General features: G+C 33.6%; 2 protein-coding genes across 14 annotated transcripts in view; one reads left to right on the top strand and one right to left on the bottom strand.

Moving 5' to 3' along the window:
* Positions 1 to 5346, top strand: part of LOC129005578 (muscle calcium channel subunit alpha-1-like) — a 304273-nt gene extending 298927 nt beyond the window's left edge. For 10 of the 13 annotated variants that reach the window (XM_054434499.1, XM_054434502.1, XM_054434494.1 and 7 more), the window contains 3 exons: positions 2421 to 2674; positions 3687 to 3817; positions 4446 to 5346. In XM_054434499.1, the coding sequence (XP_054290474.1) occupies positions 2421 to 2674; positions 3687 to 3817; positions 4446 to 4628 (568 nt within the window). In that variant the 3' untranslated portion in view covers positions 4629 to 5346. The remainder of the gene's footprint in view (positions 1 to 2420; positions 2675 to 3686; positions 3818 to 4445) is intronic. The other 3 variants (XM_054434501.1, XM_054434500.1, XR_008491839.1) reach the window with 2 other exon arrangements.
* A 4207-nt stretch (positions 5347 to 9553) lies between these two features.
* Positions 9554 to 18328, bottom strand: part of LOC129005580 (GATA zinc finger domain-containing protein 1-like) — a 32605-nt gene continuing 23830 nt past the window's right edge. Inside the window, exon 4 of the mRNA XM_054434503.1 lies at positions 9554 to 10816. Within this exon, the coding sequence (XP_054290478.1) occupies positions 10650 to 10816 (167 nt within the window). The 3' untranslated portion in view covers positions 9554 to 10649. The remainder of the gene's footprint in view (positions 10817 to 18328) is intronic.

Here is an 18328-nt window from a genome sequence, read left to right as displayed (position 1 = left end):
ATAAATCTAGTTTATCTTTATGTATCTTTATTAGGGGTCTCAATCCCAGGATCCCGAATCCCGGTCAGTTTTTGATAGATAAAAATAATGGGATTGGAGTCTTTTAATCCCAGGATTAAGAGATTATAAAACCATTGTTTATATTTATTTTTTGTGAATTTTAGGAGTTTTACTTACGGAAAATAAATAAAAAACACCAAATAAGTTAACACTTGAAAAACATGTACTGTTTAATTAAAGGAAAGTAAATTTATAAACATGAAATATGATATACCTTTTGATATATTTCGATTGGACAGTTCAATTATCATTAAACTCAATAGGTGAATGTAGTGTGAATATGTAAATATATCTTTCAAATGTATTAGGCATATTTTGATTTACTTTCTGTAAATTTTAATTAGGCTTACATTAGTTAGAATTTAATTATAGTACCGGTATAAATTTTAAGTTTTACTTTTGACAACAACGCAATTGGTGTGGTAAACATAAAAAATGGCAATCGGTAATTTAAGTATTATTTTCTTAATAACATTGAAGGCCTAAAATTTAACTATAAACACACTATTATTATTTCATTATTAAGATAGCTTATATTAAGGGTCTATAACTTAATCTTCGTATTTGGTTTTAAGTGCCGTCTTTTTTAAACTGTAATTCTAAATTAAGTTTTTCGTACACACGCTACTACACAGATGGTTTTGTTATGTTTTTTACCTTAAATTGTTTTATTGCTGTCAATCAACATAATATTGTTACGCTGCAACTGGTGATTCTTCCCATATTTTATATTTTTATTTATTAGTTTCCATATTAGCATATTATTCTTAGTAGTCATATTTCCAACCGTGAGTCTTGGCAAGTTTAGTGTTCGATGGAGCGTGACCTATAGGCTACATGCGAGTGCAGTTGCTCCTGTTTTTTTTGTATGTATTTATTAAATAACAGAGTGACATATAAACATTTATAAACTGTAAATAAGAAAAGATGGGTGATGATAGTTCGTGTGGAACATTTTTTACTTAGAAAACTGCATAATTGTGCAGTGTAACATTGGTAAGACCAGTTTAAAACATTAAAGGACTCAACAAGGGGACTTCTCGCTCTTTTAAAATATGTAAAAAGTTAAAATCATAAAATAATATAACCCCGGGATGGGCTAAGAAAAATCCCAAAATCCCGGGATTTGGATTGAAGGCCTGGGATTGAGACCCCTAATCTTGATTAACTCAGAAATTTTCATCACTGTTAAATAGACCAATAAGATCCAAGTTCAACCAAACTTATAAATTTATCATTACTATTAACACTCTCAGTTGAGGTGCCCAAACTTATTTAAGGTTTCAATTAAATTTATTTATCCACAGCATAAATAAGTTTATAATGATTTTCCATTGAAAATAGAAAATAATGTCTTTAAAATAAAATAAAATAATATTTTAACCATCTTGAATATTTTTTTAAATGTCTATGATGGTCTCAAGCTAAGGTTAACATCTGTAACTCCCCTTTCCACAGAAAATTCCCCAATCTTTCTCTAAAGTCATACATTGAATTCTAAGTATCTAATTACATAGTGTATATGGTTAGGTTACTTTAAAATACAGATTTATTGAAAAAGAAGGGTTCAAAACTTAACGGTTGGTAAATCTGTTTCTGTGATTTCCAATAGCTTATTGTTACACCAATAGAAAGGGTGTGTTTATAAGTTTGTTTTGACAAGGTTATGTTTTGTCTTAATTTTAGTGATTGAAGTTTAAGGATTAAAATTGTTGTCATTTTGAAATTTTAAGTTGAATCAAGAATTTTTTTCTCTATCATTGGTTTCTTCTACCTTAACATACATACCAAGTTTCATAAAGATCGGTTGACAAAAATTCAAAGATAAAAATGTTTATGTAAAAATACAAAATGGCGGATATCTACTTTAACAAAGCGATTTTGGAAAAATGTTATTCTTGATTTTTTTATTTTGACCTAAGGAATCACTACGTAAATTATGTCCCCACCTTTTTTAAACACCCTGTATAGGTAGATGTTAAAAGTAAAAAATGTGTAAAACAGGTTGTAAAACTGCTAATCTGTTTTCAATAAAAAATATACAACTTAATTGTAGCCTATATAACTAAAAGTTGTGTTTGCAAACCGAGTTGGATTAGTAAAGGGGAGCACAAAGTTGTATCAGGAATAATGAAATAATTACTTCCCCATATTAGAAGTTTGCCAATGTACCAAATCAACTTTCAATACAAATGTCAAATTAACAACAGATTATTTATTTCTGTTTGACGTTTTATTCACATTTTAACAACATCTGATCATACTTCAGCATTTTTTTTTGTTTCCTCCTGGAAGTTTTGTGACCCCGTTGGTTTGTTCAGAGCATGGAGTGCATACTAACAGTTTGGTAACATTAACAGCATGCAGGAGAGTCGAAGAGACACCGAAGTAAGTCCGCCGACGCCTCCGCCCCGACGTGCCGCGCGACTCGGGTGCATTGGTGGTGGAGGGGGGCCGCGTGAGCCCTCGCCGAGCTTCTCGCGCATCGCTGGTGGGCTCAAGCTCGCGCAGGCTCAAGCTATGGCAGTGGCTGTAGGCTTTATGCCTGACCCTCAACTTGACCGTCTCAGTAAACGATCTCCCTTACTTCACCGAGCATCCTTCCATGGCAGAGGTGATAACAGCACTTTTACAAATGGTTTTCAATAAATATTTATTCGTAATGCATGTATGTTTTAATTCAAAGTTCTGCAATCTTAATTTATTTTTGTCGCACTACACAGTAAGCAGCTGGTTTCTAGTCTCTAGACAAAAATTCTCTAGTCATTAGTTACAAAAAATGTCAGTAAAATCACCTGGAGCTCGGTAAATTTTCTGAAGACATATTTTATTCATATTCTCATTCCCAATAAACGTTGCCCGATTTGTCTGAAATTTTGTATAAGATTGTCACAAATGTTTAGAGAAACCATAATATTGCTTTGTTTGTAATATTAAAGATAATTACTTGTCACTATTGAGCTCACGATTGCGAGTTGAGTCGAGTGGCAGTGAAGGGATCAGCTGCTGCACCTGTGAACAATAGTTGGCTGGCTGAGGGCAAGAGCTCAACACCTAAGTCCACAACTATAGTCTTTCCATTCTTTTTTTCTGACTAATGCCAAAAGTATTTATATTTGAATGTTTGTTTACTGATTCTTAAGTTTTAAATGTCTATACTGCATTAGGACTGTAGATTGTAGAAGTTTCAACACTGAGATCTCCACTTCATCATTTTTTTTCTTTTAATATTCAGCTTAAGTTTAGTTAACATTTCTAAACTATGAAAAAATATAAATAAATAAGATCTCCAATCATTTAACACGTGTAAAAAATACTGTTTGAGCTACCAAGTGCAGAGATACCAATACGAGTCTTTGGATTCTTATCACTGTTTTACAAACCATTAAATCCCAGCATCGTTAAATGAAAACCCCTGCTTATGATTTCATTGCAGAATTGGAATTTTACATTTAAGTAATTTTAAATTCTGTGATCTTTAGGTCCTCCAATAAATCCAACAAATTTTAAACTGGTCTTTCAGTCCAGGATTTATCAAGTCAATGTTATTTTGTAATATCAGCAAATATTGGGCATGTTATTTATTTTTGTATTTTAACTAAACAAAACGTTTTATATTGTTGCAGGGAGCAAGGTGGGGGAATCAAACGGCAGCTTAGCCACTGACAGACTCTCTCACTCCCTCCCCGGCAGTCCAGCTGACCGAAGACCCAACTTCCCAGAAGTGGTAGGATCAGCTGAGAGTCTAGTGGGCAGGGTGAGTACTTGCTTCATCAATTTAGTGTGGTCTGTGATGTCTTGAAAGGCTTGTGAGAGAGAGAAAGTTAACACACTACTTAAAATCTTTTTCACTCTGACCTTGAAAAGTTTGGAGTCTCGTAGACACATTTGAGTGTTGGTGAGGATACCCATTTCCCCTGAAATTGCATGTTTCCATACAGGTCATTGTCTTAGAAATGTATCCATAATTGGATATGTGAACCTGTACTAAGAATAATATACTCCTACAAAGTGAGTTGCTCTATCAGTAATCATTTAAAAAAGAATTGTTTATGTTCTCCAAATAACACAAAGAGAGTACCTACGTTGTGAACTCCTAGTACAACAACAAAAGGTCAAAACAAAATAACCACCACCTCGTAGTCTATTGGTTAGTCCATCAAATTTTATAAATGTATTCAGTTAACCCAATTGAATAGATATCAGTTGAAATGTCACACCATTATTTTTCCTAAATATCAGGATTGTTCCTAGGTCACGTGATGGTTGGTAAAAAATCCAAAACTATTTATCGGTGTTGGTACAATATCATTAGGAACACTGACATTTTCCTAAAAACTCTAAATGTGTAAAATTTATCGAGCTCAATTCATAATGGTTTTTAGGTGCTGGTGGAGCAGGGATTGGGCAAGTTCTGTGATCCAGAGTTTGTCCGCTACACATCTCGTGAGATGCAAGAGGCTTTAGACATGACACAAGAGGAAATGGATCGTGCGGCTCATCGCCTCTTGCTACAGGAGCGACAGGGCCGCCCACTATCCTTCCAGGGTGAAAATCCTCACTTATAGCACATTGCCCCCACTGACACTACCAAGTGCCTACGGTCCGTTTGGTCCCAACTAAATGACAGTCGCTTGTGGATCATTCCGGTCTTAATATTTTAGCACTGTTTTCCTCCCTTGTGTCTGTTATTCGGTAAACAGTTGACTTTATTCTTCGGTGGATTGTTCAGTTGTTTTACAAATGGATGGTGAATGTTTTATGGAATAAAACCAGCCTCAAATCGGACATTGAAAGAAGAGGTTTTTTAAACTGTGTAATAAAACCACACAAAATGAATTTGTACAATATTGTGTATTTTAATAAAATATCGATAACTGTCAAATTGTTTGTGATGTCCATATAATGGAAAGACTATATCTGTTTAACATTTTGTTTTTTAAAATACCAGTCGATTTATTTTGTAAGATAAATTTGTTACCCTCGAGAATGTCTTGTTATACTTCTAAAGTCTAATCTCAATCTATCTGGCAGGTCCAGGTCATTCTAAATATATTAGATACATTAGCGTAATAAATCTGGGTGGTGTAATTAATTTGTAAATGTTAAGCGTACTATAAAAACAATCAAAAAATGTGTAAAGACCGAATATTCTCTGATATTTTAACAGTCTCTAGATGTGTGTTCGATTGTATTTGTTATATCCTACAAGGACCATTTGCCTGAAGAAATTGTAAATTTTTATAAGTGTCCATTTTGGAAAAAAATTTAACAAGAAACTTTTAATATGATTATTTATTTTCCAGACCTTTTTTGTCTCTATTAGTGTTACGTTTTGCACTTGAAAAGTTAATTTAAGTACACTAATGTTATACTTAAATCTGTATTTTAAACTGTTAAAACCAAGCCTATATCTGTGATAACTGGTAATACTCAGAGAGTCAAAAGAACTCCCATATGTTTAATTAACTATTATTAGAACATTTGTAATTTAGTGATTTGGTAATTATACATATTATTAAGGTGACCCTGGGAACCTATAGTAATTTATATATATCATTAGAAACTAGATTTTTACCTGAAAACAATAGTGCAAAACTTTGCTGTTGTGACAAAAATTACTCACACACCAATCATTTCAATTTTTTAAATTGTTGTAGGCCTATTAGGAATGTTGATCTGCACTTCAATATTTACACTCCAAAATCTAAGTTAATAAACCCAATTCACATTTATTGATTGATTGTATCTAATTATCAAGTAAATATTACATTAACAACCAACAATTTGACAAGAAAAAACCTCAAGGTACCTTTAAAAATATTGGAATTAAAGATTCATATTACCTCTTGGTCACACATATTTTCATTCCTGACTGGATTAGTGGATTACTGGATTATGAAAAATGAATACTTTTTGTTTGGTTCTTCTCTTCACTTCACCGAGTGGTTTAGCTTAGGTTTTCACCATGTAACGTTTTGTCCCATTATAATAATGGTGTAGTGGCAGACTTAACTAAACCTAGACTAGCCGATATTTTTATTCTATGAACAAACTTCTTTGAAAAAATTTAAATATTACAAATTGACACTGTTCTAACCTAACATAACCCAACCAAACTTCTCGAACAGCTTAAAATTAGTTTTTATAAGATGGAAAAACATGTGAGGTAGGTAGGTCGGGCGTCTTGCGGATACGTGACTGCATTAACAGAAACCCTTCCTGAAGGTAGGTTGGATTAGGGAAGTTAAAGTTTAGGTTATGTTATAATGAATCGAGTTGTTTATATATGTTATTTCCAGACTGTTTTTGCACTTTTAAAATTATTATTTATTGTGTTTAAAGCACTATTTCAATAGTAAAACAGGTTGGAGCAACAACTTGATTCATTATAACCTAAACTTAACCTTCCTTATCTAACCTAACTTCAAAACACTTAATACAGTCACAAATTCACATAACACCCGTCACCTACCTACCTCACATGTCTAAATAAGAACTGATTAGTTCACAATAATAATGATCAACGCTCAGTTACATTTAAAAATGCTTCTACCACTTTATATTCTTTGTATGGTAACAAAACCAAAATATCTCTGGCCTTCGGCAGAACAACAACAGTTTTTCAATCAGAGGTCCTGGCGATTGAGTGCTGTGCTAATAATATTATTAGCAAGAACCTAAGAAAGGGTAAAATCCTTATTCTCTCTGACAGCCAGGCAGCATTGAAGGCGCTGGGGTCATGTGTGACACAGTCACGAACAGTAAAAGGGTGTAAAAACACCCTCAAAAAGTTAGCAGAGCGAAACCAAGTCAAATTGTCTTGGGTTCCTGGACATTCGGGGCATGAGGGGAACTAAAAAGCCGATGCATTGGCCAGGAAGGGTGCGGAAGACCAACTGTCAGGACCAGAACCCTACTGTGGTACCCCCATAAGCTCAGGAGTAGCCAAAGTCCAAGACTGGGTCAAGGTTCAAAAGGCTCTGGCCTGGATGAACCACCCAGGTATGAGGACGTCCAAATTACTAATCGACCCTACTGATAAAGGTTGGAAAGACTTGCTGAGCCTTAAGAAAGGGGACATTAGTCTACTAGTAGGAGTGTTAACAGGGCACGGTCCTATCAGGAAACATCTCAGGACCATAGGGAGGTCACAGACAGACCTCTGCAGGTTCTGTGAGAACGAGGTAGAAACCTCAGAACACTTATGGCTGGACTGTCCAGCGTTGGCCCATAGACCAATGTATAGGTTACATCTCTGGGGAGGTTATTCCTGGAACCAACAGAGATAAGGAAGCTGGGTGTCTTTCAGCTCCTGGGCTACTTGAGGAGCCTAGGGCTGTCAGAATGAATTAAAGGGTGCTACAAAAGGTCTCCAGGCCGAAGTAGCTAGGGGTATGCCATTACCCCAGCCCCCACAAAAAAAATAAAAAAAACCTAAACTTAACCTTCCTTATCTAACCTAACTTCAAAACACTTAATACAGTCACAAATTCACATAACACCCGTCACCTACCTACCTCACATGAAGAACTGATTAGTTCACAATAATAATGATCAACGCTCAGTTACATTTAAAAATGCCTCTACCACTTTATATTCTTTATACAAACATAATGTTTGTCGTCTTAGGTTTTTTTCTTCTTCCCTAGACGATCCTTTCAATCGTTCATGTTTGTATTCAATTCACTTAACACATTAATGGCGACAGAGACAAGCAGACAAGAGGCATTACAGTAATCAAAATCAAGTTTCTAATGATATATAAGGTTCCCATGGTCACCTTAGTATGCATAATTTTCAGTGATTTAAATTGAAGGAGGCGCCATACAGTTTTAGCGAATTTCCCTATAGGGAAGTAGCTATTACCCTAGGTGGCATGGTAAGACCTAGGCCCGGGACCGATTTACTTTTTCATTTTGATGTCCCCAGAGGCCAGAAACACCATTCGTTCAAATTTTTATATATGTATATACAGTAGAACCTCTTTAATCCTAACTAATTGGGACCAGGGGTAGTTCGGACTATTGAATAGTTCGGATTACAGAACATATTGTTGTTTTTACATAACAATAGCTAAAACATGGCTAAAATTGATCAACATTAATTTGGGAAAAGTGAAAAAATGTTTTATAAAGTAAAATACAGTGTTTATTTAATACAGTAGTAAACATGGTGAATAAACAGTACTGTAAATTAAATACAGTATACAATAAAGAACTGCTGTACTGTGTATAGAGTACAGCAATGAGGAGTTCGGATTAGTGGACGTTCGGATTACAGGGGTTCGGATTAAAGAGGTTCTACTGTATATATATAGATTTATATATATATATATATGTGTCCGTGAACACGATAACTTGAGTAATTTTTATCCGATTTTGATGAAATTTGGTTTGAAGGTGTAAGGCGGGATAAACTTGAATGAGTTCGCGAACCAGCATGATCGGACCATGGGAACGGGGTTTTACGGGGGGTTTTATGGGGTAAAAATTGGTTTTTCTAATTTTTGACCCTCCAAACGCAAAATTTCCCAATTTCTCTTCAGACCTTCTTAAAGAGCTTAAAAAAACAAATAATTTAGTATATCAAAGTGTTTTTGTACTATTATTAGTTACGGAGAAAATTCAAATAATTGTTATTTTAAAATTCCCATGTTATTCTTATGGGGAATATTGTAAAATGTTGTAGTCTGCTTGTTTATGGATATATTTTGATCAAACTTGGTAAATTTATTTATTTTATACTAAGTTATTAATATTTCTCTAAAAAACACACTTTTTTACCCTCCCTGTAGCATCAAGCCTATGTACTCATAAAAATTAATGTTAATTAAATACATTTAATTGAAAATCAATTCAGGAAACTGGAAATTCGCTTAGTCGGCAGGTTTGCTGCGGCGGGGGTATTTTGACCCAGATGGATATTGCTGAGATATATTTCGATCAACTGCATAAATGTGTAACCAGTACATTTTGTGTAACAGTTTCAACCCTTCACGTCAGTAGAGTTGACAATTATTAAATAGTTGACATTTCACTGTCTTTTGGATGTCAGATGGTTTTTTTATCAATTCAAAAATGAAAATTATTTCAAAATATACATACAGTATACTCCCTCTTATCCGGACACCTTTTAACCGGACTACACTCGGCGGAAATGACATCTCTTTAACCGGACAATTTATATCAAAACATTGGTTTAACCGGACTATATCAGGATGAAGTGGGCAGTACTGAAACAACTGTTCTCGTGGGAAAGATTCGAGACCAGTGAACACATGTCTAAATACAATGCTATCCTAAATTTAAGTCGAATATCAAAGTAAACAGTCCGTTTTAACGAGTTTCTGGGGACGTCGGTTTAACCAGAAAACCCGTTATCCGGACTGGCCTCGGGCCCTAGGAGTCCAGATAAGAGGGAGTCTACTGTAAGCTTTAATAACAGACAAGGTATAAATAGTGTTATAGTTCAATAGATAAAGAACGAATGGTTACTTAAGTGAATAAAAATGTCCTTTATTAAACCATATACAAGGATATCACTTAAAATTATAATGTCTCTGTATCACAACTTGTAACTCTAAACAAAACCTTTAACATGAACTTTTTCATATTTCCCTGACTAGAATTACAAAAAGGTAACAACAAAAGTTAGACAATAATACAGTAGAACCTTGATCATCCTTACTTAACCCTCTCTAAAAGAGCAGGGTAAGTAGTTAAAAACGGATATAGGTATGGTTCGTTTTAGTTGTTAAGAGTCGACAGTTGCTACAATTTGTCCAATTTCAATTCTTTTGCTGAGCCAGAGAAAAGAGAGTCTAATAATTTGATACACTTCTTGTAAGAATCATGACCATGTAACTTAAGTGAAGCCATGAAATTCAACTGAAACTAAAATAGGTATACATAATTAAATTAAAAAGGTAATGAAATCATAACCTCATATTATACTTAGATTGGAGTAAATTAACAGTAACAGTTGGAGTAATATAAAAATTGTGTACAGAAAAATAAGCCATTCATCAAAAATGAAAGCTTAGTAACTGCTTCAATTTTTTGTAACCAAACATAAAGCCAGAAGCAATGTAATTGGTACACTATTTATAGTTCAGTATTACACTGTTATGAGATTTGCAGGAATCAAATATGTATTAAATATTGAAAACACTACGGACACCTCCAAGTCAAGGATCTCTTTACCTATTTTTAAGTTGCCTTAAACAAATTAATCAAGTAAACGAATGGATTAAGACTTAAATCAGAACATTACAGAAAAATGTTCTTTTCTTTCTCTTGTCTTGATTCTTGAAAATGTTTAAGACCTTTTAAATTATAAATATCTAACTTTTTACCATCTAAATGTCCAGACCAAAAACAAAGCAACTTAGTTGAAAAAAAATCAAATCTTTCTCAAAAAACGAACATGAGTTTTCTTTTCCTATCCTAAACATAATAAACATTTGTTCATTGTAAAAAAGTCTATCAACTAATTTAACATCGAGTATATTCATAAGCAGCAGTCTTTGAAACAGTCTTGGTTTTCATGTTTTAGTAAAATTGCTTTTTTTGTATATCACATCAATTTCACTTTTTTTGCACTTTTTCTATCGCATTCATACGGCCCCAAACAGAAGGGCGATTGAAGTCAGGCAATCCGTCAGGGAAGGGGGTTTTAGTTCGGTAGTAGTCGGACGGGCAATGCATGACAAACTCAAAGTATTCCAGCTTACGAGGACTATCATCGTGGGGACCTGAAAAAGGAAGCAGACATTTTCAATAAAGGAAATTTGTTTTAATTATTAGTGATAAGTTTTTTATTCCTAAATTGCAAAATACATTATATTGGAAAGTCACTTTACAAAGGTGAAATGAACATCTCTTGATTAAGGTAATATGTACAAAATACTACTAACATAAACAATTAGACTATTTGGTTGGATCTAACAGGAATCACTTACTACATGTCAGTGGAGAAATCACTAACTCTGTTGCAAGCATTTTCAACCAAGGTAGAACCCCTCATATTCAATTCAATTCAATTCAAAACTTCTTTATTCTGTCACATGTAAATTGTTTACAAAGAATAGAGTCAGATCTAACCTAAATTATACATATATTTTTAATATCTAAAAATACATCCCACAGTTCTTAGGATAATATATACAACATACGTTACACACATCACTCCAAGAAATCGTGGAAAAAAATAATATAAAATAACTACAACTGAGTCTTAAAAATTAATAAAAACACACAGTAATTACTATATCCTAGAATAACCACGTGCAGCAAAGATTTTTCTAATTATAATTTTCAGGTATGTCTTAAATATAATAATTTTGACTACGAGAAAAAATGTTGGAGAGAGTAAAACGTTGATTCAATCAAGTATGCCTTCAATAGTCTCAAAAACTTATTTTGGTTTTTTTCCAATTTAATATTTCCTGGGAGGCCATCAAAAAATCTATTTCCTACATATGTTGTTTTCTTTTTGAAAAATTCCAAATTATGTTGTTCTACTAAACGATGAGCTCTAGTATTATAAGAATGTGTTGTATTGCCAATCAAAATCCTATTGCCAAGTAATGTAAATTTTATTGTTTCATAAATGTATAAACTGTAAACTGTGAATATTTTTAAATCTTTAAAAATATGTTTTACAGAATCTTTTGATTTTAAATTAAACATTATTCTTAAAGCTCTTTTTTTGCTGAATCAGAATTTTATCCATTTTCTTCTTTGTTGTTGATCCATATATTATACAAACACCATAAGCAATATGTGAATGTATTAGAGCAAAATATATGGATTTTAAGGTTTTAATATTACAGGAGTAGACCAGTCTCCTCAAAGCATATAGACCACTTGAGGTTTTATTCATAATATGATTAATATGGTTGTCCCAAGATAGCTGTTCATCTATAGTCAAGCCTAAGAATTTGATTTCATTTAAATGATTTAGTATTTCATCTTCTAGGAATATTGTTGGACTTATTCTATTTTTTGTTTTTTTTGTTGAAAAAGATACAAAACTTGATTTACTGGAGTTTAATAGCAGATTTTTACTATTTAAAAAGTCTTTAATCAGTGATAAGCCAACGTAGGATGATATTTCTATGTTCTCTTTATTGTTGGCCGAGACAATGACGTTGGTATCATCTGCATAAAGACACACTTTTCTATTTCTATCCCCCATCATTCTAGGTAGCCCCTTTAGGTAACATAGAAACAGTAATGGGCCGAGAATAGATCCCTGAGGGACACCGTATTGGATTGGTAATGGACGAGAAGCAAATTTTTCGTTATACATAAACTTCTGATGATCTGTAAAATACTCTATTTCTACATATTGTTTCCTTTCTGTGAGGTAGGAGCAAAACCAAGCCAATTCTGTACTTTTTACACCTAGAGAGCTTATAACTTGGATCAGTTTGCAGTGCTCAACACTATCAAAAGCTCGGGATAAGTCCAAAAAAATGCCAACGACTCTTTCACCTCTATCAACAGATTCGATTATTGACTCAACAAACTCAATACCGGCTGTTATAGTTGACTTATTTGGCCTAAAACCATGCTGTTCATTATCCAGCAACATGTTTGATTCAAGGTAGTTTGAAAATTGGTTGAAAACAACTTTCTCAAGGATTTTTGAGAATACTGGAAGCAGTGATATAGGCCTGTAACAATTAATATCTTCTGGATTACCTTTTTTGAAAATTGGAACTACTTTGGCAGTTTTGAATTGTTCGGGGAACACTCCTGTTATCAGTGAATGATTAATTATATGAGTTAAAGGTGAGCAGATTAATGGCAACGCTGTCTTAATGGTTGATATAGGTATTTCATCATTGCCTGGTGAGGGTTTATTTTCAAAAGATAATATTATTTTTTCAACATCTCTCTCCGTGACAGTTGAAAATTGAAGAGTTGTTTTTAAATGTGTTTTAAACTGAGTATTTGCTGGAGGCACTATGGTTATTTTAGGAACTATTAAATCTTTTACAATATTGACAAAAAATATATTAAAAGTTTCGCAAACATCAATTGGATTTGTGATATAACTACCTTCGTGCATCAATTTTATATTTGTATTACATTTTGACAATTTTCCCAATTCGGAATTAATTAAGTTCCAGGTAGTTTTAACTTTATTTCTTGAGTTTGTAACTTTTTCCTCAAAGTAAGTTTTTTTATTGTTAATTATATATCTTTGAAGTTCTTTTTTCTTTTTTCTAATCTGAATCTTAATATTTTTGTCCTTGAGTTTTCTGAATTGAGATTCTAAGTGGACTATTTCAGACTGTTTCAATTTTGATACATCGTCAACCCACTTTTTTTGCTTACATAGGCCTTCTGTCAGGGCCGGACTTACCTATGGGCGAAGGGGGCGAACGCCCGGGGCCCCCGGGCCAAGGGGGGCCCCGCCAGGGGCCCCCTTTGTACATTAGTTTTTATCATTAACTTCGAAAATTGATCAGACACTTAACAAATGGCCTTCTTTTGTAACAGCTTTATTTTTATTTTCGCTATCCTATCTTTAAGGTTATTGTTAGGTGCATTTTAAGGCATTACTAGGAATGAGATTCTTGACCCTAAGGGACTTTTTCTCAGAGTTGCACTGGGCCCCACGCTTAGGCCTGGTTTACATGAGCTGAGCATGTGATAGGCTGTGACGGACAAGTTTCAGTTTCAATGAAGCCGCTCGCCCGAACGTACGGCCGCGGCGAATGGGTTGAAGGGGGTCCCGCGCTTGGGGCAAAAATACAATAAATATGAAAACTCTAGTCCCAACGTAGAACGTAACTTGTAAAATTGTATTGTGATAAATGGAGATTCACTGGAGTTCAAATACTTTTAAAAATAAAAACATTGCTCCGTTTATGTTTTATTAAATGTTATTCTTTTCTTTTACCTCTAAGTATATACCAATCAGGATTTTAAGGGGTAGAAGTATATTATCCGTTCAATTGAAAGGTTTTGTAAAATAGTAATTAATTAAGTTATGCGTCCAAATTTTGATCTCCAATTACGTCTTTGGAGTCAAAATCATATACTGTAGCAACAGTAAGATTTTTAAAATCTATATAGACACTTTAAAACAACTAGAGTCGTCTGATGTTAACAAAAAATTACATTTATTGGGAGTGGGCGAGCGTTGTCGACTGTAAACATATTTATATTTTAAATAAATTCTTAAATTTCATCTTTAACCATCATATCTTTAAAATTCGTATTAGGCCCATTTAAAACTTGCTACTGATTCAAGTAAATCAAATATTACAATTTTCTAATACAAAGAGACATGTTGAATGGCACCGACGAGTCTACAAGTATCATATTCAAGGTCCCGGGCAATGGACGCACAACCTGACGTCTACAGTGAACTGCTGATCGAAGTGGCAGCCAATCACAACGTTGAGCACCAAAGGGGTCATCTATGATTGGACACTGTAGGCAGGGTTAATTAGAATGATGGGAAATCTAAAAAAAAAGGAAGGGACAGGAGGAGCAAGATGGCATCAGTCTGGAAGAAGATTTGCGAGGCTTAGGACGGGGTCGGATCGAGTAGACCCCACTTAATATATCAGGATTGGTAAAATCTGCCACCTGAATACGTCCTAGGCCAAACTACTTCACCTACTCAGCCCACGCCGAGAGAAGAGGTTCCAGGGGGTCGTCATCCACCATCGAGGACCAGGATCAACCACCGAGTCATCCAACAACGGAGACAAGGGGAGGCCTGGACATCACGAGACGTCACCTCGGGGGAATTCATCTACCCTCAAGATCTTCTCCTCGGTATGTCAAAATTCAATTATAATTCCCAGGACAACAAATTTTAGAAGAAAGAAGATAAATTTAAATTACATAAAAAAGGGCCTAAGCTAAATAACTACAATTCATTCAAATTAAACCTAACTTAAAAATAAAAATTTAAAACCTAAATAATCGATGATATAAATCATAAATAATAATACAAATATTATTTCCTGCTAAATAAAAACAACAACAATATAGCCTTAAAGGTTAAACCTGTAAAATAATGTATTTGAAATAGCCCAAGTAAGTTCTCATTTAGTATTTTATTTTCAAACGTGTATATTTGGTAGCTTGCTAAATGTAAATAGTCTTTGTTTGTTAAGTGTATTAATTTTATAGAATTTCATATTAGCCTTGTGTTTTAAGTTTTGTGAACTGGACTTTGGCCAAATGGCAAAGATGTAGATTAATAACATTTTATGAATATCTATATATTTTTTTAAAGGGTTTAATTAATTAAGATCGAGTCGTTTTACATATGTATTATATCTATCACTTTTAATCTTATATGTGTTCAATTCTCTTATCTTGATACTGGGGCCCCAAAGATATTTAATTCCTTTGGTAAATACGTCATTTGAATTATTGATTATTATATATATAGGCCTATTGTGTTTTAAAGGGTTATATACATTAGACTAAATAATGAAATAAAATTTAGTAACTCATACAATGGTGTCAGTTCAATCAGTTCCTGAGTATTCTCACATATGCCAAGCGAGTATACTGAGCTTAGTTGTAGTCATTTTGTATTTTTCACATTTAAAGTAAAAGAAAACCCCATAAGTTTACATGGTGGAGGCTGCCGATTTGATTTAATTATCAACAATGATTGGACTGGCACAGATGAGTTATGCATGTTAAAATAAGTGTTGTATGATTAATATGTTTTAAGAAAGTGACAATCGCATAGCAGGGATTTTGATTTAGCAAAGCGACAAAACCGTGTATATGCTTAGATTAAGTTAAGACTTTGTCAGGTTATAGTTGTTCAACACATAAAATACCTTAGGGAACTTTAAACGATCTAATAGGCAATTTACACAAACCGTAAATAGTATAAAAAATATAAATACAGTAGTGACAAAAAAAATACACATTTAGTTTTAATTAAATTGCAGTCAAGTAACTAATCATAAATAACATACTCTGTTAACAATTTTTTTAAACATAAAAAATGAAATGCCATTAACAGAAGTTGATCTACCCCCAGACATATATAGGGTTAAAAAGGAGCAATTACAGCTTATTTTGTCGAAATTTAACATAAAATATCGGGATGAGGACCTTGTAGCCGAATTGAGACCCATTGTAGCTGACCTTAAAGCTTTTGTAAAAAATAATTGGTCTGAAGAGAAAAAATTGATTTTAAAGAAACTTTTAAGTAAAAGATGTCTTTCGGAAGCTGAACTGTCAAAACACCCTTTATTGAATCGCATACACAAATTCATCAGTGATAGGGAAAACTTGTATGACACACCAGCTAGTGACAGTGAGGAGGACGAAAATTACGAGGACATTGATATAGCATCAGAGGACTTAGGAGAGATCCAATTAGCCGGCACATCTTTAAACGTACATTTACCACAACCCTTAAACAATACGGTTTGTTACGTAAATCAGCCTCCTTTAGCAAACAACATGGCACAACCCAAAGAAAATTTACCATTAATTTCTGCTGGTACATACCACGGTCTAGTCACGGAAAACCCCAGCGATTTCATAGACAAATACGAAATCGCAGCTCAATCAAACAATTGGCAGGAAACGTCAAAATTAAATTTATTCCCAGCCCACTTAGCGGGAACTGCACTCACTTGGTACCAACACTACATGAAAGGGAGACTAATTGATAGTTGGGATGAACTTAAAAACACCTTTATAAGTGCATTCACACCCGTTGCACAAGCTCAAACACTTCAAAACATTTTGGATAAAAAAGTACAAGGGCAGGATCAGCCGGTACTGACGTATTACTTAGAAGTACTAACACTATGTAAACGTAAACAAGCGATAAGCAGAAGCAGCTGCAACAATCAATGATAATGAGCTGATAAGGGATCCTGTCTAGTCCTGACTCACGCGCATTCACACACATAAAATGCCTTATCGCCTATCCAAAACAATTTAAATCACTTTACTCCCATAGTTTGTCCTTTGAGACTAGTGGTCACGTCAAGTTGGTTGAAATTGTCTTACTTTTGTGTTATTTTATTGTAATTCTGCAAACTAACAGTACAAAAACAAAGCTGAAGTGAGTAATGTTGTATTCAATGCTATGTTTGTGTTGTATTAATCGATATTGGATCCATTTAAACATCTTTCAGTTACTCATATAAATACTTAGCTTGTGAGTGTTTATTAGACATTGCAAGATTTTGCTCCTCAATAAAAAAACTCAAACTTGAAAGTCCCAAATGGTACTTTTCGTGCTAGGACTTTAACATATTATAAAAACGAGAATGCCATAGGTACCAAAACCATTATGAAAATAAAATAATCACACCTATATTGTAGTAATATTGAAAAACCATACAAATCGACGGCAATAATCGATAATTTAAATACGTAATAAACAACAATATATCAATACTTCTTATCCAAATATATTATGGTAGCCTACCATGATACCATACCAAATATGCCGTCAATACATTTTTATTTTTGTGTATAAAATTAAAATATGCTGTATATAAAAATATGTTAAAATAGTTATATTTTAAGAAATTTTTTTTATATAGAACTTATTGCTTATTTGGCCTTAAATTGCTCTATTTGAAGCCTAAATTTAGAAAATTTTCCCGGGGGAGGACCCCCTAATCCCACTGGAGGACCCCCCCCCTGAACTGAAATCCTAGGGCCCCATTGGAAAATTTGCCCGGGGCCCCTGAAGTCGTAAGTCCGGCCCTGCCTTCTGTGACAAAAAGTTTCGGAAAATTTACCTCAAAATGATACTTAAAAATATTATAAAATACATTATACTTAAACTCAACAGTAGAATGAATAACCTGAAACCAGCACTCTGAACTTAAACCTCTAAGAAAAGTTTCTTTGTTTCTTTCATCAAACTTTCTTACTTGTTTTCTTATGAATTTTGGTTTTTTGTAATCAGGAACTCTCAGTTCCATTAACTGACCGTCATGATCTGAGATATGAGTAATTAACCCAGTTACTCTTAAGCTATGAGAATCTATATTTGTAATAAAGTTGTCTAGGGCTGTGCTTGAGTGCTCCGTCACTCGGGTTGGAAAGTTAACTGTGTATCTCATGCCATAAATTGTTAAAATATTAATAAATTTGGTATATTTATCATCTTTTTTTAAAACGTCTATATTAAAATCACCAGCAATGATAAGTGTTTCAAATTTTTTACACAGAATGTCTAACAAAATTTCAAAATTTTCAAAATATTGGTCTAGGTTCAAGTAATTAGGAGATCTATA

Source organism: Macrosteles quadrilineatus, unplaced genomic scaffold, assembly GCF_028750875.1.
Source record: "Macrosteles quadrilineatus isolate MER2022 unplaced genomic scaffold, UCM_ALF_1.0 Scaffold_24__1_contigs__length_1734639, whole genome shotgun sequence".
NCBI classification, from domain to species: domain Eukaryota; kingdom Metazoa; phylum Arthropoda; class Insecta; order Hemiptera; family Cicadellidae; genus Macrosteles; species Macrosteles quadrilineatus.
Note: the sequence above shows the minus strand (reverse complement) of the source record. Positions and strands in the feature narration are given on the sequence as shown.